We start from the raw sequence: 24991 nt of genomic DNA on the forward strand, positions 1-24991 counted from the left end.
TGTAGTGGATAAAAAGACAGCCTGTGATCAAAGGGTTTATCCGATCCTCAGTTGTATAAGCAGGAGAATCTCAAGTGGGAGAAGGAAGAATATAATCTGTATTTGACAGTGCTGCAACTGCTAATCATCCAGTTTTGGTGTCCACAATTCAAGAAGGATGCCGAGAAATTGGAGCGGGTTCGGAGGGAGCCGAGAGAATGATTAAGGATTAGAAAATTGGTCTTAGACCTGCCTTACACTTAAAGTTTAGATTGACATAGATCATAGAATCATAGAATCATAGAATACCAGGGTTGGAAGGGACCTCAGGAGGTCATCTAGTCCAACCCCCTGTTTAAAGCAGGACCGATCCCCGACTAAATCATCCCAGCCAGGGCTTTGTCAAGCCTGACCTTAAAAACTTCTAGGGAAGGAGATTCCACCACCTCCCTAGGTAACGCATTCCAGTGTTTCACCACCCTCCTAGTGAAAAAGTTTTTCCTAATATCCAACCTAAATCTCCCCCACTGCAACTTGAGACCATTACTCCTTGTTCTGTCATCTGCTACCATTGAGAACAGTCTAGAACCATCCTCTTTGGAACCCCCTTTCAGGTAGTTGAAAGCAGCTATCAAATCCCCCCTCATTCTTCTCTTCTGCAGACTAAACAATCCCAGTTCCCTCAGCCTCTCCTCATAAGTCATGTGTTCCAGTCCCCTAATAATTTTTGTTGCCCTCCGCTGGACTCTGTCCAATTTTTCCACATCCTCCTTGTAGTGTGGGGCCCGATACATTGCTCTGGGGTGCAAAACTCTTTCCCATTGCAGCAGGCTGCAGCTACAGTACAGGGTTAGCACGGCATAGCTACAGTGCCACAACTGTGCCTCTGTAGTCCCCGTTGTGTAGACAAGCTCATAGAGTGTGAGACTGCAGAAGCTCAATTGATTTAGCTTAACAGAGAAGGTGAAAGGGTCACAAGCTATAAGGACCTTGTAGCGGGGCAGTTGCCCTGCTCCTGAAAAAGGTAGGCTATTGGGTGTGGCTGCAGCTGTGGCTGCTTCACCAATCAGACCACAGGTGGCCCTGCTAAAAGGGCTGAGGGCGGAGTGGGGTCAGACTCTCGCTGTCTCTCTGGAGAGAGAAGAGCCTAGCTGTCTGAAGGAGCAAGGGTACCTGAGGCTGAGCATTGCTGGGGAAGGGCAAAGGAGCTGGGGAGCTCCAGCCTGGCAACTCCACAGGCTGAGGCCTTGGTTAAGGCCGAAGAAGGTACTGGGGCTGCAGAGGGGCAGCCCGGGGATAGGCAGAGGCAACTGGTCCAACCCCCTTGCCAATTATGAGTGGCCATTACAGCAGTTTGCCCCATTGAGAGGGGACTAGATGACGACTGGCAGTAGCCACTGAGGCAAGGTAGGTTTAGAGGGTTTGGGTTCCCCTAGGAGGGGAGACCCAGCATGTGGGGAGGGTGGGCCCACAGAACCGCAGGGTAAGGGGCACTGGGTCTGGGAGGGACATGGAGGCCTAAGGCAGGTGAGACCTGCAGATGGCGGTTCGGGCTGCACAAGAGCTAATTCCCAAGACAACTAGCAGGAGGAGTCGCGGTGGTGAGTCCACGACCTGCTACAGACCTCCATGGGGAACAGAAATTTAGCTGACAATCTAGCAGATCTTCTCTAGAAATTATCTAACCAACCAAGGTGTTACAAGATCCAATGACTGAAAGTGAAAGCTAGACAAATTCAGGCTGGAAAAAGGTATACATTTTTATGCAATTATGCAAAGGTAATTATCTATTGGTACAGCTGACCTAGGGCTGGGGTGGCTTCTCCATCACTGACAACTTTTAAGTCAGGATTGGATGTTTCTTTAAAAGGTCTCCTCTAGTTCAAACATGAACTGATTCAGGGAAGTCCCAAGGCCTGTTATACAGCAGGACAGATGATCACAATGGTCTCTTTTCACATTAGAATCTATGCATCTGTGAATAAGGGGGTAGCGAGGCATTGGCTGGCATGTCAGACTGGCTGAGAGGCTGTGGTTGCAGGGGGCAACCTGTCTCATCTAGCCCCAGTGCTTGAAGGTGTTTCTGGGTTAAGTGAAACATGCTTAAACTGTCAAGGAAAGACTACATTTAATTAAGACAATATGCATCTTCTTCTAGTCTTAATTCCATCTAAATGGGCTGGGCTCTTTGAGTTCTTCTTCTCCATTCCAATCTCCCTTGAACCAGTTCCTTGGAAACTCATCTAATCAGATCCTTTTCTATGACATTCATCCATCTAGTTTTGGGTCTTCCAACCCATCTCTTGCCCTCCACTTGTAAGTTTGACACCCTATTTTTTCCCACATATTCTTCCAATCTTCTCTTCACACTCACTAACCATCTAAGGTGGGATTCCCTCAGCTTTTCTATAATAGGTACCACCTTCACACTTGTGATCATGGTCCACCCTTGTGACTCCAAGCATCCATCTTAATATTTTCATTTCTGCTGTATTTGAGATCTGCCCGGTCTTTTCTTCAGTCCCCATCATTCAGAGCCATACAAAAGCGTAGGACTTATTAATGTCTTGTATATCTTGTTTTTCAATTTGATAGGCTTTCTCCTGTCACAGATTGCTCCACTCACTTCTCTCTATTTAGTCCATGACCATGTCTTTCCCATTCTGCTTATAAGTTCATCGTTTAGTTCATCATTATCCTGTACGATCAAAAGTAGGTACTTGAACTTCAGTACATTTGGTAATGGGTGGCTGGCTTATGTTGTGTTCTTACATGGTATCATTGAATCTATAGCCCATATACTCAGTTTTACTTCTGCCGATTTTCACACTGTTCCTTAAAACAATATGCACCTAGGCTTTTATTGCTTGTATTGCTTTTCCTTCTTTGTCACATTTCTATGAACCAATCAGTCATACTAGCCTGAGTCAATACAACTTCATGTTGATCGCAAATTCCCAGAGAGGATTCCATAGCAGTGCCAAATCCAGCTAGGGCCACTGGAGGTAAACACCCGCTGGTGAAACAAGGGGTGCTGTAGCCTGGTGACCTAGTCTAAAATTGGATGGCCCACAGGGTTCCACTCTGAGAGGAGTTCCAGTGTAGGCCTGTCACTTGGAGAGAAGAGCATGGTCTGAGGCACAGAGCACCCCTGAGCCATACCATCATCCCATAGCAACACCAGGCAGTGTTTATAGCAGCCTTTAACAACGGGAGACTAGAGCTAAGCAAATAACTGATTTTCTGGTTCATTGGCAGGGCCAAAACAATCAGTAAAAATAAATCATTTTGGGTAGGATCATAGGACTGGAAGGCATCTCGAGAGGTCATCTAGTCCAGTCCCCTGCACTCATGGCAGGACTAAGTATTATCTAGACCATCCCTGACATTTTTGTCTAACCTTCTCTTAAAAGTTTCCAATGATGGAGATTCCACAACCTCCCTGGGAAATTTATTCCAGTACGTAACCACCCTAACAGTTAGGAAGTTTTCCCTAATGTTCAGCCTAAACCTCCCTTGCTGCAATGTAAGCCCATTGCTTCTTGTCCTATCCTCAGAGGATAAGAAGAACAATTTTTCTCCCTCCTTCTTGTAACAACCTTTTATGTACTTGAAAGTTGAAGCTGGTACATTTTGATGGGAAGTTTTGATTTCAACAACAACACATTTCACTGAAAAATTCCCAGCCATCTCTAGGACTATGGTGGCCAACTTGTTGGGTATCTAATTTGCTCAGCGTGCTATGAAAATCACAGCCTGAATATGTGATATATTCATGTTAGAGAGTGGATTGTCAGCTGTGGACTGTGTAGAATTTAATCACATTTTCAGCTTTTCCAACTCACACAATGAAAAGTGTTTTCAACCATTATTAGCATTGTCATAATACTTATACATTGTCCACTGGGAGATATTTGTATTTTAGAACTTGGTAATAATATGAAATAACCATAGAGATAAACTGATAGATTCATAGATCTGAAGGACTGAAGGACAGTAAGATATAGCCTCACCTAATCTGACCACCAAGCCTAGACTTGTGGTTTCAAACACTTCTCAGAAATGATCTCCCACATTCGGACAAAATTTGTCCTGGTTTAGTATGTCAGGAGATGAAATATGAGGCTACACAAACCAAATTCTGTCTGAGTCTAGATAGCCGTCCAGTACTCAGACCCTTGACCATCGTAATGAGTCCCTTGTCTGAGCTGAGAGAGGATGACAGGTTGTTAAACCTGCTGAGGAAAGCCTATCAATACTCTTTTTGTAAATTGAGTCAAAATGCAATCTCTATTATTGAACCATCAACTTCAGTGTCCCCACCTGTATGGCACAATAGGATGGAGTAAAATTTAAATCTGTTTTGTCTGATCAAATTCAAGAGCTATTTCTGTCTTCTTTCTTTTTCCCCTAGACACATGCCATGGGTAACAGAGAATGGGGAAATGAAACAGCTGTCACACAGTTCATCTTCCTCGGGTTTGGGAATATCCCGCAACTGCAGATCCTTCTCTTCCTGCTGTTCCTCATAATATACATTGTGACTATGGCCGGGAACATCCTCATCGTGGTGCTAGTTGTGGCTGATCAGCACCTTCACACCCCCATGTACTTCTTCCTGGGGAACTTGTCCTGCTTGGAAATCTGCTACGCCTCCACCATCCTGCCCAGGATGCTGGCTGGTCCCCTGACCATCTCTGTCAGTGGCTGTATTGCACAATTTTATTTTGCCAGTTTCTTTGCAGCTACCGAGTGCTACCTCCTAGCAGTGATGTCTTACGATCGGTATCTAGCGATATGCAAACCTCTGCACTATGCAACACTTATGAATGGCAGATTCTGCTGCCAGCTAGCAGCTGGATCATGGATAAATGGATGTCTGGCTATTGCCATCATAACATGCCTTATGTTACAGCTACATTTTTGTGGCCCCAATGAAATTGATCATTTCTTCTGTGAATCCACACAAATAATCAATCTCTGCTGTACTGATACCTACCTGATAGAGCTTGTCATTACAATCCTGGTTGTTCTATTCACCCTGCCTCCATTCGCATTAACAGTGGTGTCCTACGTTTGTATCATCTCCACTATCCTGACCATCCCTTCCACCACCGGCAGGCAAAAGACATTTTCCACCTGCTCCTCGCATCTCATTGTTGTGACAGTGTTCTACGGGACCCTAATGATTGTGTATCTGCTGCCCAAAACCAACACGCTGAGAGACCTCAACAAAGTGTTCTCTGTCTTCTACACAATCCTGACCCCTATGACCAATCCCTTCATATACAGCCTGAGGAACAAAAAGGTGATGGAGGCACTGAGAAAAATTGTCTGTAAATGTGCAGATTTTACAAGAATTCCCAACTGATTTTTTTTAAGACTGAAAGGTGATGAGCAGAGCTGATGCACTGTTTAATACTCAGGTTCTGGGCAGTGCTTATTTCTCGGTAGGTCTTTGGTAGTGTGAGCTTATAACATGTGAGGAGGAGCAAAGATTTTATAGTGTAATATCCATCAATACTAGGATCTAACATGAACCAATGGCTGGAATATATTTTTAACAGTGAGAGAAATTAACCATTGGAACAATTTACCAACTTTGTGGTGGATTCTCTATCACTGACAATTTTTAACTCAAGTTTGGATGTTTTTGTAGAATATCTGCTATAAGAATTATGTTGGGGAAATTCTATGGCCTGTGTGATACAGGAGATTAGACTAGATGATCACAATGGTCCCTGCTGGCCTTGGAATATATGAATCTATTCACTGTAATAGCCACTGGATGGCAAAAAGGCAACTGATGACAAAATGACCATATAATGCCTACCAGATGGCAGCAGAGGAGAAAGGATGTGGAAAAGGTTGTTATGCTGTGTAATGGGCACTAGGGGATGAGGAGTGGGAAGCGGGCGGCTATACTGTATAATGGGCATTAGGAGCAGCAGAGGTTGGGGGTGGGAAGAGGCGGCTATGCTGTATAATGGGCACTAGGGAGCAGCAGAGGGTGGGGGTGCGGAAGGGGCGGCTGTACTGTATACTGGGCACTAGGGGGCAGCAGAGGGTGGGGGAGGGGAAGGGGCGGCTATACTGTATAATGGGCACTAGGAGCAGCAGAGGGTGGGGACGGGGAAGGGGCGGCTATACTCTATAATGGGCACCAGGGGGCAGCAGAGGGTGAGGGTGGGGAGGGCGGCTTATTGTATCAGCTCCCTCTCTTTGAGCTGCTCAGTGCAACTGGCATCAACAGAACAGCTTGTGCCCGGCAGCATCATCTCCTGAGTCCCTTCTCGGTGACCATTTGGCTAATTCCATTTGGTGGTGGTACCAGCTTGAGGGGAATCAAGATGGAACCTAAATTTGATCAGCTGAATCACCAAAGTTTGGTGGTAATCTCCAAAGATACAGTAGGTGTCCCAACAAGGGAGGAGTGCATGGAATCCATTCCAAGAGGTGTTATTATTAAATACAGAACAAAATTGAAATGCTGATAGTCTCTTGTATGTGTACATTGTTCACTACACCATAATAAACAAAACTGATGATGCTAAATTAAACTAAATTAAATTTGGTGGGAATCATCTTAGGATAGTTTAAAATAATAATTAGTGCTGGTCAACAGTTTTTGGAAGGAATGTTCTTTCCTCCTGGAAAATGGTGTTTAATGGAAATCTGAACTTTCCATGGGAAAATGTCGATTTCCATGAAATTTTACTTTGGAAAAAAATGTAATGAAGTATTTTGATAAACAGTCTGTTCAGATCTTATCAGAATGGCACATTTGAAGCTTTCATTTTGAAGTGATTTTTCTTTTTGGGACTTATTTTAACGCTGAAGTCATGAACAGGGCATGTACTTTGCATTACTGGCAGCAGCAAGGACTGGCTACCTCACAGCTGAGTGCCTTACCGCCAGACTGTGGGATATACTATTATACACCTCCATCAATCTCTGCTCTTGAAGATCATAGAATCATAGAATATCAGGGTTGGAAGGGACCTCAGGAGGTCATCTAGTCCAACCCCCTGCTTAAAGCAGGACCAATCCCCCATTAAATCATCCCAGCCAGGGCTTTGTCAAGCCTGACCTTAAAAACTTCTAAGGAAGGAGATTCTACCACCTCCCTAGGTAACACATTCCAGTGTTTCACCACTCTCCTAGTGAAAAAGTTTTTCCTAATATCCAACCTAAACCTCCCCCACTGCAACTTGAGACCATTACTCCTTGTTCTGTCCTCTTCTACCACTGAGAATAGTCTAGAACCATCCTCTCTGGAACCACCTATCTGGTTGTTGAAAGCAGCTATCAAATCCCCCCTCATTCTTCTCTTCTGCAGACTAAACAATCCCAGCTTCCCCAGCCTCTCCTCATAAGTCATGTGTTCCAGACCCCTAATCATTTTTGTTGCCCTTCGCTGGACTCTCTCCAATTTATCCACATCCTTCTTGTAGCGTGGGGCCCAAAACGACACAGTACTCCAGATGAGGCCTCACCAATGTCGAATAGAGAGGGACGATCACGTCCCTCGATCTGCTCGCTATGCCCCTACTTATACATCCCAAAATGCCATTGGCCTTCTTGGCAACAAGGGCACACTACTGACTCATATCCAGCTTCTCGTCCACTGTAACCCCTAGGTCCTTTTCCGCAGAACTGCTGCCTTGCCATTCGGTCCCTAGTCTGTAGCTGTACATTGCGTTCTTCCGTCCTAAGTGCAGGACCCTGCACTTATCCTTATTGAACCTCATCAGATTTCTTTTGGCCCAATCCTCCAATTTGTCTAGGTCCCTCTGTATCCTATCCCTCCCCTACAGCATATCTACCACTCCTCCCAGTTTAGTATCATCCGCAAATTTGCTGAGAGTGCAATCCACGCCATCCTCCAGATCATTTATGAAGATATTGAACAAAACCGGCCCCAGGACCAACCCTTGGGGCACTCCACTTGACACCGGCTGCCAACTAGACATGGAACCATTGATCACTACCCGTTGAGCCCGACAATCTAGCCAACTTTCTACCCACCTTATAGTGCATTCATCCAGCCTATACTTCTTTAACTTGCTGACAAGAATACTGTGGGAGACTGTGTCAAAAGCTTTGCTAAAGGCAAGAAACAATACATCCACTGCTTTCCCTTCATCCACAGAACCAGTAATCTCATCATAGAAGGCAATTAGATTAGTCAGGCATGACCTTCCCTTGGTGAATCCATGCTGACTGTTCCTGATCACTTTCCTCTCATGTAAGTGATTCTTTGAGGACCTGCTCCATGATTTTTCCAGGGACTGAGGTGAGGCTGACTGGCCTGTAGTTCCCAGGATCCTCCTCCTTCCCTTTTTTAAAGATTGGCACTACATTAGCCTTTTTCCAGTCATCCGGGACTTCCCCCATTCGCCACGAGTTTTCAAAAATAATGGCCAATGGCTCTGCAATCACAGCCGCCAATTCCTTCAGCACTCTCGGATGCAACTCGTCCGGCCCCATGGACTTGTGCACGTCCAGCTTTTCTAAATAGTCCCTAACCACCTCTTTCTCCACAGAGGGCTGGCCATCTATTCCCCATGTTGTGATGCCCAGTGCAGCAGTCTGGGAGCTGACCTTGTTCGTGAAGACAGAGGCAAAAAAAGCATTGAGTACATTAGCTTTTTCCACATCCTCTGTCACTAGGTTGCCTCCCTCATTCATTAAGGGGCCCACACTTTCCTTGGCTTTCTTCTTGTTGCCAACATACCTGAAGAAACCATTCATGTTACTTGACATCTCTTGCTAGCTGCAGCTCCAGGTGCGATTTGGCGCTCCTGATTTCATTCCTACATGCCCGAGCAATATTTTTATACTCTTCCCTGGTCATATGTCCAACCTTCCACTTCTTGTAAGCTTCTTTTTTATGTTTAAGATCCGCTAGGATTTCACCATTAAGCCAAGCTGGTTGCCTGCCATATTTACTATTCTTTCGGCACATCGGGATGGTTTGTCCCTGTAACCTCAACAGGGATTCCTTGAAATACAGCCAGCTCTCCTGGACTCCTTTCCCCTTCAAGTTAGTCCCCCAGGGGATCCTGGCCATCCGTTCCCTGAGGGAGTCGAAGTCTGCTTTCCTGAAGTCCAGGGTCCGTATCCTGCTGCTTACCTTTCTTCCCTGTGTCAGGATCCTGAACTCAACCAACTCATGGTCACTGCCTCCCAGATTCCCATCCACTTTTGCTTCCCCCACTAATTCTTCCCGGTTTGTGAGCAGCAGGTCAAGAAGAGCTCTGCCCCTAGTTGGCTCCTCTAGCACTTGCACCAGGAAATTGTCCCCTACGCTTTCCAAAAACTTCCTGGATTGTCTATGCACCGCTGTATTGCTCTCCCAGCAGATATCAGGAAAATTAAATTCACCCATGAGAACCAGGGAGTGTGATCTAGTAGCTTCTGCGAGCTACTAGATGTTCCACTTTGAATTGAATAAGTAGAGAGAATGGACTAGAGAGAGAGACACACACAGAGAGTGTGTAGGTCAGCATATGGGGACCCTGCGGGTGCAGCAGGGAGTGGGATCAGCAGCCATGACCCCGTGTGCAGGCCCCGGAGTGGAACCCCTGGGGCATGGCCAGCAGCTGGGACCCCACGTGCCTCGCCGACAGCCGGGACCCCACATAAAACCTTGGGGGTGCTGCAGCACCCCCCACACCTGTACTTTCCACGCCTATGCATAATATTCCAGCTGTGGTTTCTCCAGAACCATAGTGATACTGTCCCCTTTGTGATCTGGGACCAATGGTTCTGGGACTGAGGAACCCCTGACTGAATAGATACCTAGGGATGTGGAATAATGATAAAACAACCCTAATCTAAACTAATTTTAATGAATAGACCAAAAAAAAAAACACTTAATGGAAGATACGTTACATGAAATTGTGTGACACTTCTCTGAAGGCTTTCTTTAACACTTCTATGTGTATTTATTCCACACAAATAATACGGTACTCTCTAAATGCTAATGGCCCAAATGTAAGGTCAACAGGCAAAGAAACACAATAGAGTATGACTTCGACAATTTGAAAACAACGAGCCATTCATAACATGAAAATTATACTTCTCATCATTTATAATAGCGTAAGGGAGCCTTTCTAGGATGGCCACATTTTGCATGTTTCAATTTAATAATGATTCGTTATTGTCAAATAGGCTCAAATGAAAGTATTTAATCAAAGATTATCAATCAGAGATTAGCACAGTGCTATACAGAAAAGAGCGTTGGGCCTGTTGGTGTCTCTCTCGCCTCTGTAACTGGTGGGATGCCAGCATTTCGCACTACCCAGCCCAATTTTCAGGCCCTCTGTCTTTTATACAGCATGAGATGAAGAAACTCCTTTTTGGAGGGAAAAACCTTTTCCCGTGTTTATTTTACCCTGTGTTCTGTTTTTCTAATTGCTGATGGAATTTCTTTTATGGTTCTCAGTTTAGCTGACCGGTGAGTGAAAAGGAATCGCTAACCTGGTCATAATTACAAACAGCTGTGACAACCCACAGTTCTCAATGAGTTAAAACATCTTTCAGTGGATCATTATTTCCTCCATGACAGAACCCACCTGCAATAATAAATATCCCTCATCAATCACCCAGTTTTCTTTATAACATACTTTTGTAAACACTTGCATTAGTTTAGAGATCTTTTTCACTTGATGATTACCTGTTCTGTTCATTCCCTATGAAACACCTGGCATTGGCCACTATCGGAAGACAGGATATTGGGCTAGATGGACCTGTGGTCTAACCCAGTATGGCCGTTCTTATGATCTGGACACCTGGTCTACATTAGCAAAATCAGGATAAAAAGCAAGGTTAAAGATTACACATATTCCATTACAGTAGTGAGTTGTTTTTCCTTCACCCATTAGTGCCAATTCAATGATGTGGTGGTTGTCCACCAGGACCAGAGCTATGCTATCCCTGGTGGTCACCTAGGCCATCTCAAATGAAGATGCAGGGTTGGGGTGCAGGTGTTGAGGACTTCTTGGTGGGCTTTATCTAATTCTGCACCAGTGACCAGTGGAGCAGAGCTGACCAGGTGCAAGGCAAGGACCAGAGAGCAGGCTACGTTATAGAAAAGGGAAGCACTGCTAATCCTTCAGAAGAATTCAAGATGTGTTAGTGGGCACCTCCTGTAGAACTGTTCCTCCATTTTTTTCTAACTTGGCTGGGAATTGGAAGCCACAACTACTCTCAGGCACATCCAGAAGTTCTGGGTGAACTTCTGTGTATTAATTAAGTGCTCCCTGTAATCCAGTGCATACCAAAGTCTGGAGCACATTTCAGTTTATTAATTAAGCACCTCCCTAATCTCCCATGAATTCCAAAGACTTTGAGTACATTTTAATGTATTAATTAAACCCCCTTCCAACCCTCCAGAATCATTATTTTCCCCATATGGAGCAGTCTCTATTTTTTCCAGCACAGACTGTCCTTCAAGACCTGTATGACCTGCTTGTTCATCAGCGAGTAGATGAAGGGGTTGAGCACAGGAGTGATGACCGTGTTGACGATGGCCACCCCTTTGGTGATGTCCAGTCCATCAAGCTGCTTCGGACGGACATACCTGAAGATGCAGCTGCCTTAGAAGACGCTCAGGACAATAATGTGTGAGGAGCAGGTGGAGAAGGCCTTACATCACTCTTTGGCTGAGGGGATACAGATGACGGTAGCGACAATGTAGGAATAGGGGACCGCGGTGATGGCAAGAGACCCCAGCAGGACAACAGGTGCTACCAGAAAGTCCATCGACTCCACCAGGTGTGTGTTGGTACAAGAGAGGCTGACAAGGGGCCCCAGGTCACAGAAGAAATGGTTGAGGATTTTGGAGCCACAGAAGGAGAGCCAGGAGATCATCACGATGAGGCCAATGATGAAGAAGAAGCCACCAAACCAGGAAGAAAGTATCATGAGGGTGCAGACCCTGCCGCTCATGATGTAGTGCAGCGGGTAGCAGATGGCCACGTAGCAGTCCACAGACATGGCTGCCAAGAGGAGGAACTCAGAGACTCCCAGGGAGAGGTAGAAGAAGGCCTGGGTGATGCAGCCGGCAAAGGAGATGGTCTTGTCCTCTGAGAGAAAATTGACTAGCATCTTGGGGACGATGACGCTGGTGAAGCAGATCTCAAGGAAGGAGAAGCTCCTGGGGAAGAAGTTCATGGGGGTGCGGAGGCGGTGGTCAGCCCAGGTGATGGCGATGATCACCACATTCCCAGCAGGCACCAGGAGGTAAATCATCAGGTGCACCAGGAAGAGCAGGAAGCCCAGGTGATGCTGGTGAGGGAACCCCAGCAGGACAAATTCTCTCACAGAGCTCTGGATGGCCAGCATCATACCTTGTTGCCTTCCAGGAAAGAAGGGAGAGAGAGCCATCAACATCAGCTGGACTAAACTTTGAGATAATACACATGGGGAGAGGGGCTGCAATATGGGCCCCGGACACTGTGAGACTTTGAAATCTCTGTGACTCAGTTTCTCCTCAATCTAAAAAAAATGGGATAATGGTAATTTACTTCCAGTTGTGAGGTATGGGGAGGAGCAATATGGACCAGTGAGGGGTTGTGTCACTACTTACCCTGCCACCTGGGTGCCTCACAATGCTTTGCTGCTGTAGCTCCCAGCCTGGGATGCTCACAACCAGCCGACCAGTATGCAGGTCACAACATGAGTGTCTGTGCTTAGACAGCCCTGGTTCAGCAGCTCTGATCCTGCAGCCTGTCTACAGCCCCACTCCGGCTTCCACCAGCCATGGTTACACCCAGCAAGGTGACCCCAGGCCTGAATTTTCCCAAAACCACGTGCCCTGAAGTTCCCAGCCCTCTCCTGGGCCATTGCGTCAGGGAAGCCTGGCTGTTTAAAAATAGCCAGAGCTTCGCGAACCAGCTGAGCAGCGGCGAACCAGCTGAGCAGCAGGGGACAGCAGAGCAGCACACAGCAGGAGTTTGCCTGGGACTGGTAAGTATCCGAGTGTGTGTTTGTTTGCTTGCTGAGGAAGTATCCGAGCGTGTGTTTGCTGGGAGGGCAGTGTGAGAGCCTGAGTGAGTGTCTGATTGGCTGCTAGCCTGCAGGGGGCGGGCATTAGGGTGTCTGTTTGTTTGCGTCAGGGAAGCCTGGCTGTTTAAAAATAGCCAGAGCTTCGCAAACAAGCTGAGCGGCGGCAAACCAGCTGAGCAGCAGGGGACAGCAGAGCAGCACACAGCAGGAGTTTGCCTGGGAGTTCGCCTGGAGTGAGCCCAGTGAGGCTTACGTCTTGCAAACTGCTCTGAGGAAGCTCATAGTAGGAAGGTGATATGGAAGGGGGGGGTTCAGCTGTTGTGACCTGCACTGGATGTGCCATGTTTGTCTTTCTTCCACAGGACAGAAGCGACTTTGTCTGTACAAAGTGCAAGCTGGTCTCCATATTGGAAGAGAAGATTGAAGGTCTGGAGCAACAGATAACGACCCTGCGTTGCATACGAGAAACTGAGGATTTTCTGGACAAAACTCAAGATAGGCTTCTAGGGGCACAAAGCTCTAAAGATATAGAGCAGGTTGCACAGAGGAGCCAAGAGGCCAGTGAAGAAGCTTGGCAACATGTGACCTCCAGAAGAGGTAAGCGGAATGTCCGGGTTCCAGTAACACAGACACAGGTAACTAACCGCTTTCATGTTCTCTCCACAGGTACCGTTGCGGAGAGTGGACCAGATGATATGTCTGGGACGAGAAAGCAGAAGGAGACTCCGCTGGTTGGAAGGCATGAGATGCGATGTCCTGAGGTTGGGGGTTCCACGACCACCACTCCCAAGAGAAGAAGGCGGGTGGTGGTGGTCGGGGACTCTCTCCTCCGGGGGACTGAGTCATCTATCTGCCGCCCTGACCGGGAAAACCGAGAAGTCTGCTGCTTGCCAGGGGCTAAGATTCGCGATGTGACGGAGAGACTGCCGAGACTCATCAAGCCCTTGGATCGCTACCCCTTCCTGCTTCTCCACGTGGGCACCAATGATACTGCCAAGAATGACCTTGAGCGGATCACTGCGGACTACGTGGCTCTAGGAAGAATGATAAAGGAGTTGGAGGCGCAAGTGGTGTTCTCATCCATCCTCCCCGTAGAAGGAAAAGGCCTGGGTAGGGACCGTCGAATCGTGGAAGTCAACGAATGGCTACGCAGGTGGTGTCAGAGAGAAGGCTTTGGATTCTTTGACCATGGGATGGTGTTCCATGAAGGAGGAGTGCTGGGCAGAGACGGGCTCCATCTTACGAAGAGAGGGAAGAGCATCTTTGCGAGCAGGCTGGCTAACCTAGTGAGGAGGGCTTTAAACTAGGTTCACCGGGGGAAGGAGACCAAAGCCCTGAGGTAAGTGGGAAAGCAGGATACCGGGAGGAAGCACAGGCAGGAATGTCTGTGAGGGGAGGGCTCCTGCCTCATACTGGGAATGAGGGGCGATCAACAGGTTATCTCAAGTGCTTATATACAAATGCACAAAGCCTTGGAAACAAGCAGGGAGAACTGGAGGTCCTGGTGATGTCAAGGAACTATGACGTGATTGGAATAACAGAGACTTGGTGGGATAACTCACATGACTGGAGTACTGTCATGGATGGTTATAAACTGTTCAGGAAGGACAGGCAGGGCAGAAAAGGTGGGGGAGTCGCACTGTATGTAAGGGAGCAGTATGACTGCTCAGAGCTCCGGTACGAAACTGCAGAAAAACCTGAGTGTCTCTGGATTAAGTTTAGAAGTGTGTGCAACAAGAGTGATGTAGTGGTGGGAGTCTGCTATAGACCACCAGACCAGGGGGATGAGGTAGATGAGGCTTTCTTCCGGCAGCTCACGGAAGCTACTAGATCACATGCCCTGATTCTCATGGGTGACTTTAATTTTCCTGATATCTGCTGGGAGAGCAATACAGCGGTGCATAGACAATCCAGGAAGTTTTTGGAAAGCGTAGGGGACAATTTCCTGGCGCAAGTGCTAGAGGAGCCAACTAGGGGGGGCGCTTTTCTTAACCTGCTGCTCACAAACCGGGAAGAATTAGTGGGGGAAGCAAAAGTGGATGGGAATCTGGGAGGCAGTGACCATGAGTTGGTTGAGTTCAGGATCCTGACACAGGGAAGAAAGGTAAGCAGCAGGATACGGACCCTGGACTTCAGGAAAGCAGACTTCGACTCCCTCAGGGAACGGATGGCCAGGATCCCCTGGGGGACTAACTTGAAGGGGAAAGGAGTCCAGGAGAGCTGGCTGTATTTCAAGGAATCCCTGTTGAGGTTACAGGGACAAACCATCCCGATGAGTCGAAAGAATAGTAAATATGGCAGGCGACCAGCTTGGCTTAATGGTGAAATCCTAGCGGATCTTAAACATAAAAAAGAAGCTTACAAGAAGTGGAAGGTTGGACATATGACCAGGGAAGAGTATAAAAATATTGCTCGGGCATGTAGGAATGATATCAGGAGGGCCAAATCGCACCTGGAGCTGCAGCTAGCAAGAGATGTCAAGAGTAACAAGAAGGGTTTCTTCAGGTATGTTGGCAACAAGAAGAAAGCCAAGGAAAGTGTGGGCCCCTTAATGAATGAGGGAGGCAATCTAGTGACAGAGGATGTGGAAAAAGCTAATGTACTCAATGTTTTTTTTGCCTCTGTCTTCACTAACAAGGTCAGCTCCCAGACTGCTGCACTGGGCATCCCAAAATGGGGAAGAGATGGCCAGCCCTCTGTGGAGATAGAGGTGGTTAGGGACTATTTAGAAAAGCTGGACGTGCACAAGTCCATGGGGCCGGACGAGTTGCATCCAAGAGTGCTGAAGGAATTGGCGGCTGTGATTGCAGAGCCATTGGCCATTATCTTTGAAAACTCGTGGCGAACCGGGGAAGTCCCGGATGACTGGAAAAAGGCTAATGTAGTGCCAATCTTTAAAAAAGGGAAGAAGGAGGATCCTGGAAACTACAGGCCAGTCACCCTCACCTCAGTCCCTGGAAAAATCATGGAGCAGGTCCTCAAAGAATCAATCCTGATGCACTTGCATGAGAGGAAAGTGATCAGGAACAGCCAGCATGGATTCACCAAGGGAAGGTCATGCCTGACTAATCTAATTGCCTTCTATGGTGAGATTACTGGTTCTGTGAATGAAGGGAAAGCAGTGGATGTATTGTTTCTTGCCTTTAGCAAAGCTTTTGACACGGTCTCCCACAGTATTCTTGTCAGCAAGTTAAGGAAGTATGGGCTGGATGAATGCACTATAAGGTGGGTAGAAAGCTGGCTAGATTGTCGGGCTCAACGGGTAGTGATCAATGGCTCCATGTCTAGTTGGCAGCCGGTGTCAAGTGGAGTGCCCCAAGGGTCGGTCCTGGGGCCGGTTTTGTTCAATATCTTCATAAATGATCTGGAGGATGGTGTGGATTGCACTCTCAGCAAATTTGCAGATGATACTAAACTGGGAGGAGTGGTAGATACGCTGGAGGGGAGGGATAGGATACAGAAGGACCTAGACAAATTGGAGGATTGGGCCAAAAGAAATCTGATGAGGTTCAATAAGGATAAATGCAGGGTCCTGCACTTAGGATGGAATAATCCAATGCACTGCTACAGACTAGGGACCGAATGGCTAGGCAGCAGTTCTGCGGAAAAGGACCTAGGGGTGACAGTTGACGAGAAGCTGGATATGAGTCAGCAGTGTGCCCTTGTTGCCAAGAAGGCCAATGGCATTTTGGGATGTATAAGTAGGGGCATAGCGAGCAGATCGAGGGACGTGATCGTTCCCCTCTATTCGACATTGGTGAGGCCTCATCTGGAGTACTGTGTCCAGTTTTGGGCCCCACACTACAAGAAGGATGTGGATAAATTGGAGAGAGTCCAGCGAAGGGCAACAAAAATGATTAGGGATCTAGAACACATGACTTATGAGGAGAGGCTGAGGGAGCTGGGATTGTTTAGCCTGCAGAAGAGAAGAATGAGGGGGGATTTGATTGCTGCTTTCAACTACCTGAAAGGGGGTTCCAAAGAGGATGGCTCTAGACTGTTCTCAATGGTAGCAGATGACAGAACGAGGAGTAATGGTCTCAAGTTGCAGTGGGGGAGGTTTAGATTGGATATTAGGAAAAGCTTTTTCACTAAGAGGGTGGTGAAACACTGGAATGCGTTACCTAGGGAGGTGGTAGAATCTCCTTCCTTAGAGGTTTTTAAGGTCAGGCTTGACAAAGCCCTGGCTGGGATGATTTAACTGGGAATTGGTCCTGCTTCAAGCAGGGGGTTGGACTAGATGACCTTCAGGGTTCCCTTCCAACCCTGATATTCTATGATTCTATGATTCTATGATTCGGAGAAATAATAAGGTGTATTTGTTTCACTAAAGACACAAAAGCACATCACAGCTTATTAACATAACTGGGGTAAATGCACCCTTCTATTTAAGCATAGCACGGAGTTGGTTTATAGAAACAGTGAAACAAGTTCATTAACAAAAGAAGATGGGATTTTAAGTGAATTCAAGAAGAAGAGGTAAAGTTAGAAAGGGTTACCAGGAAATAAAAGTGAAAACATGCATCCAAAAGTCTAAAACTTAATCTAGCAAGGTACAGACTGTGTTCAATATGGTTTCTCTCACCAATCATTCTTCTTCCCAGCCATGGCTGACATTCCCTCAGCCAGGACCTTCCAAAGACATACAATGAGAATGTCTGTAAGATGATGCGTTAATATTTACATTTTTTCCTTAATTTTAAAAGAGTGGATATTTCCACAGGAATGACCAGGTCAGGTTCCATCATCTGGTATAATAATAATGTACCATTGCTGTTAGATAGATAGATAGATAGATAGATAGATAGATAGATAGATAGATACTGGATTTTCTGAAAGTTCTGGGTACCTCACCTCTGGAAATCAAGGACTTTTAAGGTATTTGAAGTTGGGATCCCCAAATCACTAGTCCCTCATGAATATCTTAGCCCAGTTTGGTTTCTAGGACCATGGGCCAGTCTCACTGGTATATTCTGACTGCTCCACTCTAGTAATGGAAATTAAGTGTTTGAATTGATTTAAGTGTTTTCTGGCTACTTTATGTCAGCAGATCAGCCAGAACCCAACGTCCTGATTTCTGGAAAGTGTCAAAACATTTGCTTGGTTTTGAAACTCCCCAATTCCAGATTGAAACACCCTTGCAGCCCCTCTCTCCGTGATGGGCTGAGTGAAAACCTCAGATCTGTGTCTCTTTGGGGAGGACAGAACAAGTTTAATATTGAAACATGGCAGCTAGTTTGTCTCAACAATCCCCACTCAACTCCATGTCTCAGTGCAACCTTGGAGACACTGCTGTCCCTCCATGTTAAGGGGCTGAATTAAAATCTCCAATCTGAATTCTGGGGAAACTGGGATCTGGATTTTACCTCCTGGGTCCATCTCTACTGAAAACCAAAGTGAGAAGATTACATTAAAACATTCAGATCTTCTTCTTCTTCTTCCTCTCTCTCTTCCTCTTCTTCTCCTGATGGTCTGTGTTCACTCAAATCACCGGTAGAATACCTGAGCACAGAACTGAGATGTTAGAAATGGTCAGGTTTTTTTAGGTCTTACTAAATATATTAAAGAATGAAAACCCAGAGTTCAGGTTGCTTTGAATCTTTGGGGCTTATGTTATTTCTACTTTGTGATTATTCAGATAGCAGTTCAGCGTATCATCGTTGGGAAGAAAGTCTTGAAAAGGTGTAAACAATATAGTGGCCTCTGCCTGAGTTTGCAGAGAGCCTGAACTGATCGCTTCCAGATGGTGACATTTTGGCTTTTAATTTTTTAAAAAGCAGGAGAGAGCATGGGAAATCATGCTCCTTCAGTTATACCACATGGTCATTTCTCTCTTCTTACTAGCATTCCATAATGCTGATGCATGGCTTTTGTCTTTTTCAACTTTATTTTTTAATTGAAACACATAGGTAAATATGGGTTTTCTATAGTAAGATTTCCCTCTGTGCTTTAAATAAAATGTCACTGTAAACCCCCTCAGTTGAGGATTTTTATATTCTACCCTGCCATCTACAACTTCCTTTACAGTTTACAAGCAGAAAAATGTTTGTTTGATTGCGTTGTGTTTTATTTTTTTGTAGGTGTCACTTTAAAATTAAGCTAATGCTATTATTTGAAAAAATAGGGTAATGTATATTAAACATTTTTTTAGCTAAATCTTTACAAAATATTGTTTCGATTGTAAAGACCAGTCTTTTTGTTATGTTACAGGATTTTTCATCTCAGTCAAAAAAGACCAATACTGTTTTTTTAATTCATGTTCAACTTTTAAAAGTTTGTTTGTTAAAACTTGATTTGGTTTAACAGCATTTAGGTTTTTTTAAAGTTAGGGGGAAAAAAGTGGGGGAAAAGTAGCCTGCACATGTCTTGTAAAAATGTTATCAACTGTTTTATGTGTAACCCTTCTGCCCGTCAGAGTTGGCAGCAACAAGGGCCGGGTTCAATATCTAGGGGATCCATTCCAATAACACAATGCAAACCGGCTCGAGCCCCCACCCAGTGACCTGGGACAAATATATACCATCCCCGCTGGGCGCCTCCAAGAGGCAATACTTCCACTCTCGCAAGCACATAGTCTGAGTGTAGGAAAAGCCTTTTAATAACAGAGAGAAACAATGTGGCATTATGTTGGGGAAACACCACCAACAGGATTCATAACACAACCCATGAGCAAAAAAAACCCACCCCAAGCAAATTGGGGCATGCCTTTTTCCCTTTGGTTCTTGAGTCCAGCAACCCCAAATCACCCAAAGTCCCAAAAGTCCAATGCCCCAAAAGTCTCTGTCCCTGGTCAGGGCAGCCCCAGAGTTCAAAAGTTTATCTGTGGAGCTTTACCTCCCAACCTGGGTGGAAATGGGACGGTGGTAAGAGGCACCTTACATGATCTGAAGCTGACCGCCCCATAGCTCCATAGCGGCGCTCCGCTCCGCTCCACTCCGCCAGCCGCCCCACGAACTCCTTCGCTCAGCTGTGCTCCGCTCCGCCAGCCGGCCCACGAGCTCCTTCTCTCAGCTCCACGGCCCACAAGCAGCTCCTGCCATCCACAAACTGCTCCACGTCAAACTGCTCCACCATATATCTTCAGGCTCCCCCACTACTTAACACAACACTCAGTGATTTCAGCTCTTAGGTGAATTCAGCTTGTAGTAGGGGAGCCCCAGTGCTGGTGCACTGTCAGCCCAAAGTGAGCTCAGCAGCCTATAACCAGACTTCTAATGAAATCAAAATTAGTTCTGATATTCCACAGTGGAGAGAGGAGGAAGTGCAATTAGCATGTAAGGCCCTCACCAAGAGGCCCATGCCACAAAGCATTAATACTCATCCCCAGCCTCTCTCCATTCACACAGTTTTGGAACCCATGACCCTTGCCTAGCGAGTGCTACTTAGTTGATGGTGAATCCCTCCATCATAACAAAAGGCCACGTACAGTTCCAAGCACAGTTCCCATAATCAGGGTAATAACAATTTATTCTTCCTGCCCCAATAACAGAGACATTGGGGATCCCACAGCAGCCAAAGTGACCATTTGGGCAGCTATGGTCTCATTCTAGGTGTGGTGGGTGTGCCTATGCAAATGAGATCGGCCCCTGAAGTTCTTTTCCACAACTTGCCACACCTCACCACCAGATGTCAGGGTGGAGCTCATCCTGACACTGCTTACATCCTCCCCCCAGCCGAGACTTTGTCGTCCCGACAAATCACACTCCCTTTATACCAACTCATTGGTTTCCTCCAAAGGGCCTCAGGAAGCCCACTTTAGCTTCCACAAGCCTGTGTGCTAAATGTATTGGCTCCTCACTAGTCACCCCAGGTGCATCATAAGTTAACCGTTTCACTGGTCTTATCACCCTGTCTCGTCTATTGAGAATCTCTGTTGCCGAGGTAGGGGGAACATCCTCTTGAGTGACGGATGGAGAGGCTTCCCTGGAGGGTCCCTCGGCTACTGGCGTAGGCCCCTGCATTCCTAGTTCTAACGCGGGAGGGTCCAAGGTGCCCAGGACATCCTCTACCTGTGTGTTTCCACTGGCCAATAACCTGTGTGTGTCATCACAGGGGGGTCTCATCAGCAGCACCGGGGTATCAGAAAGGGGCCTAAATAGTTCCGCCATTGGGTTTAGGGCGGAAGAGGGAAAACTCTCGTTTGGTTCAGCTGATCGAGACTGAAATCTTGTCTCCATCCCAGGATACACCAGGGTTGTGTCTTCCTCCTCAGACTCACTCTCAGATGTGCAGAATAGGGGTAAGTTAGCTGAACGGGGCCCACTGTCTGTGTTGGATGGCGGCTTTGGTCTAGCACCTCTGTTCTGCCTGGCGGCCCTGCCGTGGCCCATCTCATAAGGGGTGCTTACCAATTCCCCCACAAGGAGCAAAAGGTTTCTATGCACCGTCTTTATTTGCCCTGGACCGTCTTCAGGTTTGATCTTGTAGACCGGCAGATCTCCCAGCTTTTCCATCACCAGGTAAGGTATTGCCTTCCATCTGTCAGCTATCTTGTGTTTGCCAGCAATACCCAAATTTCGCAGCAGGACTCTGTCCCCCGGCTGGAGCTCCTGTGAACGCACTCTAGCATCATATCGATGTTTGTTGCGGTCTGCGTTCTTCTGAGCCGCAGCGGTAGCTAAGCGATAAGCATCCCGCAGCTTTTCTCTTAGTCGGGATACATATTGCTGATGAGTTTCATAGCTATCTCCATCCTCTGATACACCAAAGCACAAGTCTATGGGTAATCTTGGTTCTCGCCCAAACGTCAAGAGATATGGGGTGACTCCCGTAGCATCGTTCTTTGTGGCATTGTAGGCATGCACCAGAAATGCGACATGCTGGCTCCAGGTTGCCTTCTGCTCTGGTCGCAAAGTTCCCAACATATCTAATAGGGTTCGATTGAACCTCTCTGGCTGAGGATCACCTTGGGGGTGATAAGGCGTTGTCCTAGACTTTTTAATTCCTGCTATCTTCAGTACCTCCTTCAGAAGGTGACTCTCAAAATCCCGCCCCTGATCAGAGTGTATCCGAGCCGGGAATCCATAGACTGAGAAATATTTGTCCCACAATACTTGAGCAACGGTGGTGGCCCTCTGATCACGTGTGGGATATGTTTGTGCATACCGTGTAAAATGGTCAGTCATTACTAGAATGTATCCAACATTCCTCTTGTCTCCCTCTACAGACAAGAAATCAATGCATACCAACTCCAAAGGTTTGTTGCTGGTGATGTTCTTGAGATATGCAGCCCTCGTGGGCAGGGTTTTCCTTTGAACACATCGAGCGCAAGTCTCACATTTCCTGCGAACATCTTCAGCCATTCGGGGCCAATAGAACCTACTACGAATAAGTTCCAGGGTCCTCTCCATCCCTAAATGCCCAAAGTTATCATGCAGGGCCCTCATGGCCAGGGCTCTGAACTTTTTTGGCAGTACTAGTTGTGCTCGTTGTTTTTGTAAAGGGTCAGTGGTCATTCGGTGTAGCACTCCCTGAATCAGTTTTAGTTTGGTCCATTCTCTCAATAGTAGTTTACCCTCCGGGTTAGGTGGGACAACCGCAGCTGGGCTTCGCCCCTCCCTTTTGGCAAGTAGTGTATCACGAATGTCAATATCTTGCCGCTGGGCTTCTTGCCAGTCAGCCGCATTGAGCATGGGCAAAGGAGATTGGTCTAATGCAATATAGTTCACTGAAGCAGAAGGCATGCATTCAGGGGGCAGGCCCAAAGCTTCTGCAACACATCCCTGAAGGCCCTCACGGGCCTCTGGCTCTCGGCGACTCACACTGCAAATAGCTCTCACTCCATCTGTGAGTATCACAGCAACTTCTGGAGCCTGCGGACGCCTGGACAATGCATCTGCATCTACATTGCTTCTCCCTGATCGGTACTGAATGCTGAACTCATAGCTATCCAAGGCGGCCACCCATCTCTGCCCTGTAGCATCCAGCTTAGCACTTGTTAACACATAAGTCAGTGGATTGTTGTCTGTCCACACCTGGAACTGAGCACCATACAAGTAGTCTCGAAATTTCTCAGTGATGGCCCATTTCAAGGCCAAAAATTCCAGCCTGTGGGTGGGATAGCGAGTTTCACTATCAGACAATCCTCGGCTGGCAAAGGCTACAGGTTTACATTTGCCTTCCACTTCCTGGTACAGGACTGCTTCCAGACCCTCCAAACTGGCATCAGTATGCAGGATAAATGGTTTGCTTGGGTCAGTAAAAACTAGGACTGGAGCATGAGTTAGGCAAGTAATGATTTCTCGAAAAGCCCTTTCACATCTCTCATCCCACCGTGGCCCAAATGGTGCAAAGGGGCCATTGTGTCTCTGCACAGGAGGCTTTGGGGACCTCCCCTTATTCTTGGACTTAGATTTGTTCTTGCTGGACTGATGTCCCCTGGTAAGATCATTCAGAGGCTTTACAATCGTAGCATAGTTTTTCACAAATCTGCGGTAGTAGCCACTAAATCCAAGAAAGGTCTTGAGTTCTCTGTAGTTACTTGGACGTGGCCATGTAGTGAGTGCTTCTGTTTTATCAGGATCAGTACTCACACCTTCTTGGGACACAATGTGACCCACATACTTCACTGAGGTTCTGCAGAACTGGCATTTGTCAATTGAAAGCTTCAGACCATAATCCTCCAACCTATCAAGCACTTTAAGAAGTCTTTCTTCATGCTCCTCTAAGGTTCTTCCAAACACAATCAGGTCATCCAAATAAACTAACACTTGCAGTAAATTCATGTCTCCCACAACTTTCTCCATGAGACGTTGAAAGGTGGCAGGTGCTCCAGAAATCCCTTGGGGCATGCGTTCGAACTGATAAAACCCTAATGGGCAGATGAAGGCTGTCTTCTCCTTATCTTCTTCTCCCAGAGGGATCTGGTAGTATCCACTTCGAAGATCCAACACAGAGAACCACTGGCTTCCCAGCAAACAGTCTAAGGCATCTTGCACTCGAGGCATAGTGTACTGGTCGACCACAGTACGGCTGTTTAGGGTGCGGTAGTCAATACACATCCGGATTTTCCCATTCTTTTTGCGGACTACCAAAATGGGTGAGGCGTATGGGCTGTGGGACTCTGTAATGATGCCATTCGCAGCCAGCTCCTGAAGATGATGTCGCACATCTTCCATCTCAGAGAGAGCAATCTTCCTAGATCTCTCCCTGAAAGGTCGAGAGTCATGTAGTCTGATATTGTGCTCTACTCCTTTTGCACATCCCACATCCCACTCATGCAGTGAGAACACCTTGGATCTTTCACAAAGTTTCTTCCTCAGGCGATCTTTCCAGTCCTCGGACACTGGTGAATCTCCAAAGTCAAACTTTGCTGGGTCTATTGTCGGAACTTGAGTTTCACACTGGGGTTTTACAATCGACTCAGGCTCAAAGAGGTCTGCTATCTTTTGTCCTTACTTCACAACAACATCACGACTCGTTTCATTAGCAATCAGTATAGTCACCCTTTCCTGGGCTTCAGCAGGTAGGGTTATGACTCCACTGGGGACCAGCACTCCTTCAGGGAGCTCTCCTCCCATCGGCTGCTCTATCATTGCTAACATCCCTTTACTGCCTTTCAGACAGGTACTCATGACAAGCACTTCTTGCTCCGTCCTTGCAGACACTACTAAGGGGGTTGTGCCCGCGTACTTCAGTGCCCCAAGCGGTAGCTCAGATGTGTCCCTTTTAGCGCTCTCAATTTTCCTATAGGCTTCAGCACAAAGCGTATGGATCATCAGGGTATTCAGGTATTGGTCCCCAGCCCGCCTTCTGCAGTAATCCGTGAGTACCTTGAAGAGACTGGAGTTGGTCCCTATCAGCACAGACACATCAGAAGTCCCTTTAGGGTCAGGGCATATTAAGGCAGCTGTGTCTACCTCTTCTCTTACCCCAGCAACCTCCTCTGGGAATTCCAGGTGCACTATGACATACCCTTGGTAGGGGTCTTCCTCCATGCTGAGGCCACACAGGCCAAGGCCAGTCAGTGGCTGTATAGGCAGGTGCCTAAACATCTGTT

At 46.9% G+C, this 24991-nt stretch overlaps 2 protein-coding genes across 2 annotated transcripts; one reads left to right on the forward strand and one right to left on the reverse strand.

The window, feature by feature from the left end:
• Nucleotides 1–4402: 4402 nt before the first annotated feature.
• On the forward strand, nucleotides 4403–5350 carry LOC144273225 (olfactory receptor 11A1-like). Its single transcript, XM_077831747.1, has one exon. The coding sequence runs from the start codon at nucleotides 4403–4405 to the stop codon at nucleotides 5348–5350; it is 948 nt and encodes a 315-aa protein (XP_077687873.1).
• A 903-nt stretch (nucleotides 5351–6253) lies between these two features.
• LOC144273226 (olfactory receptor 6C4-like) lies at nucleotides 6254–12333 on the reverse strand. The gene is given in 3 exon segments (XM_077831748.1): nucleotides 6254–6313; nucleotides 7100–7175; nucleotides 11426–12333. Coding segments are annotated over 3 exon segments (1044 nt in total).
• Between the last annotated feature and the right edge of the window lie 12658 nt (nucleotides 12334–24991).

Source organism: Eretmochelys imbricata, chromosome 13 (assembly GCF_965152235.1).
Source record: "Eretmochelys imbricata isolate rEreImb1 chromosome 13, rEreImb1.hap1, whole genome shotgun sequence".
In the NCBI taxonomy this organism is placed as follows: domain Eukaryota; kingdom Metazoa; phylum Chordata; order Testudines; family Cheloniidae; genus Eretmochelys; species Eretmochelys imbricata.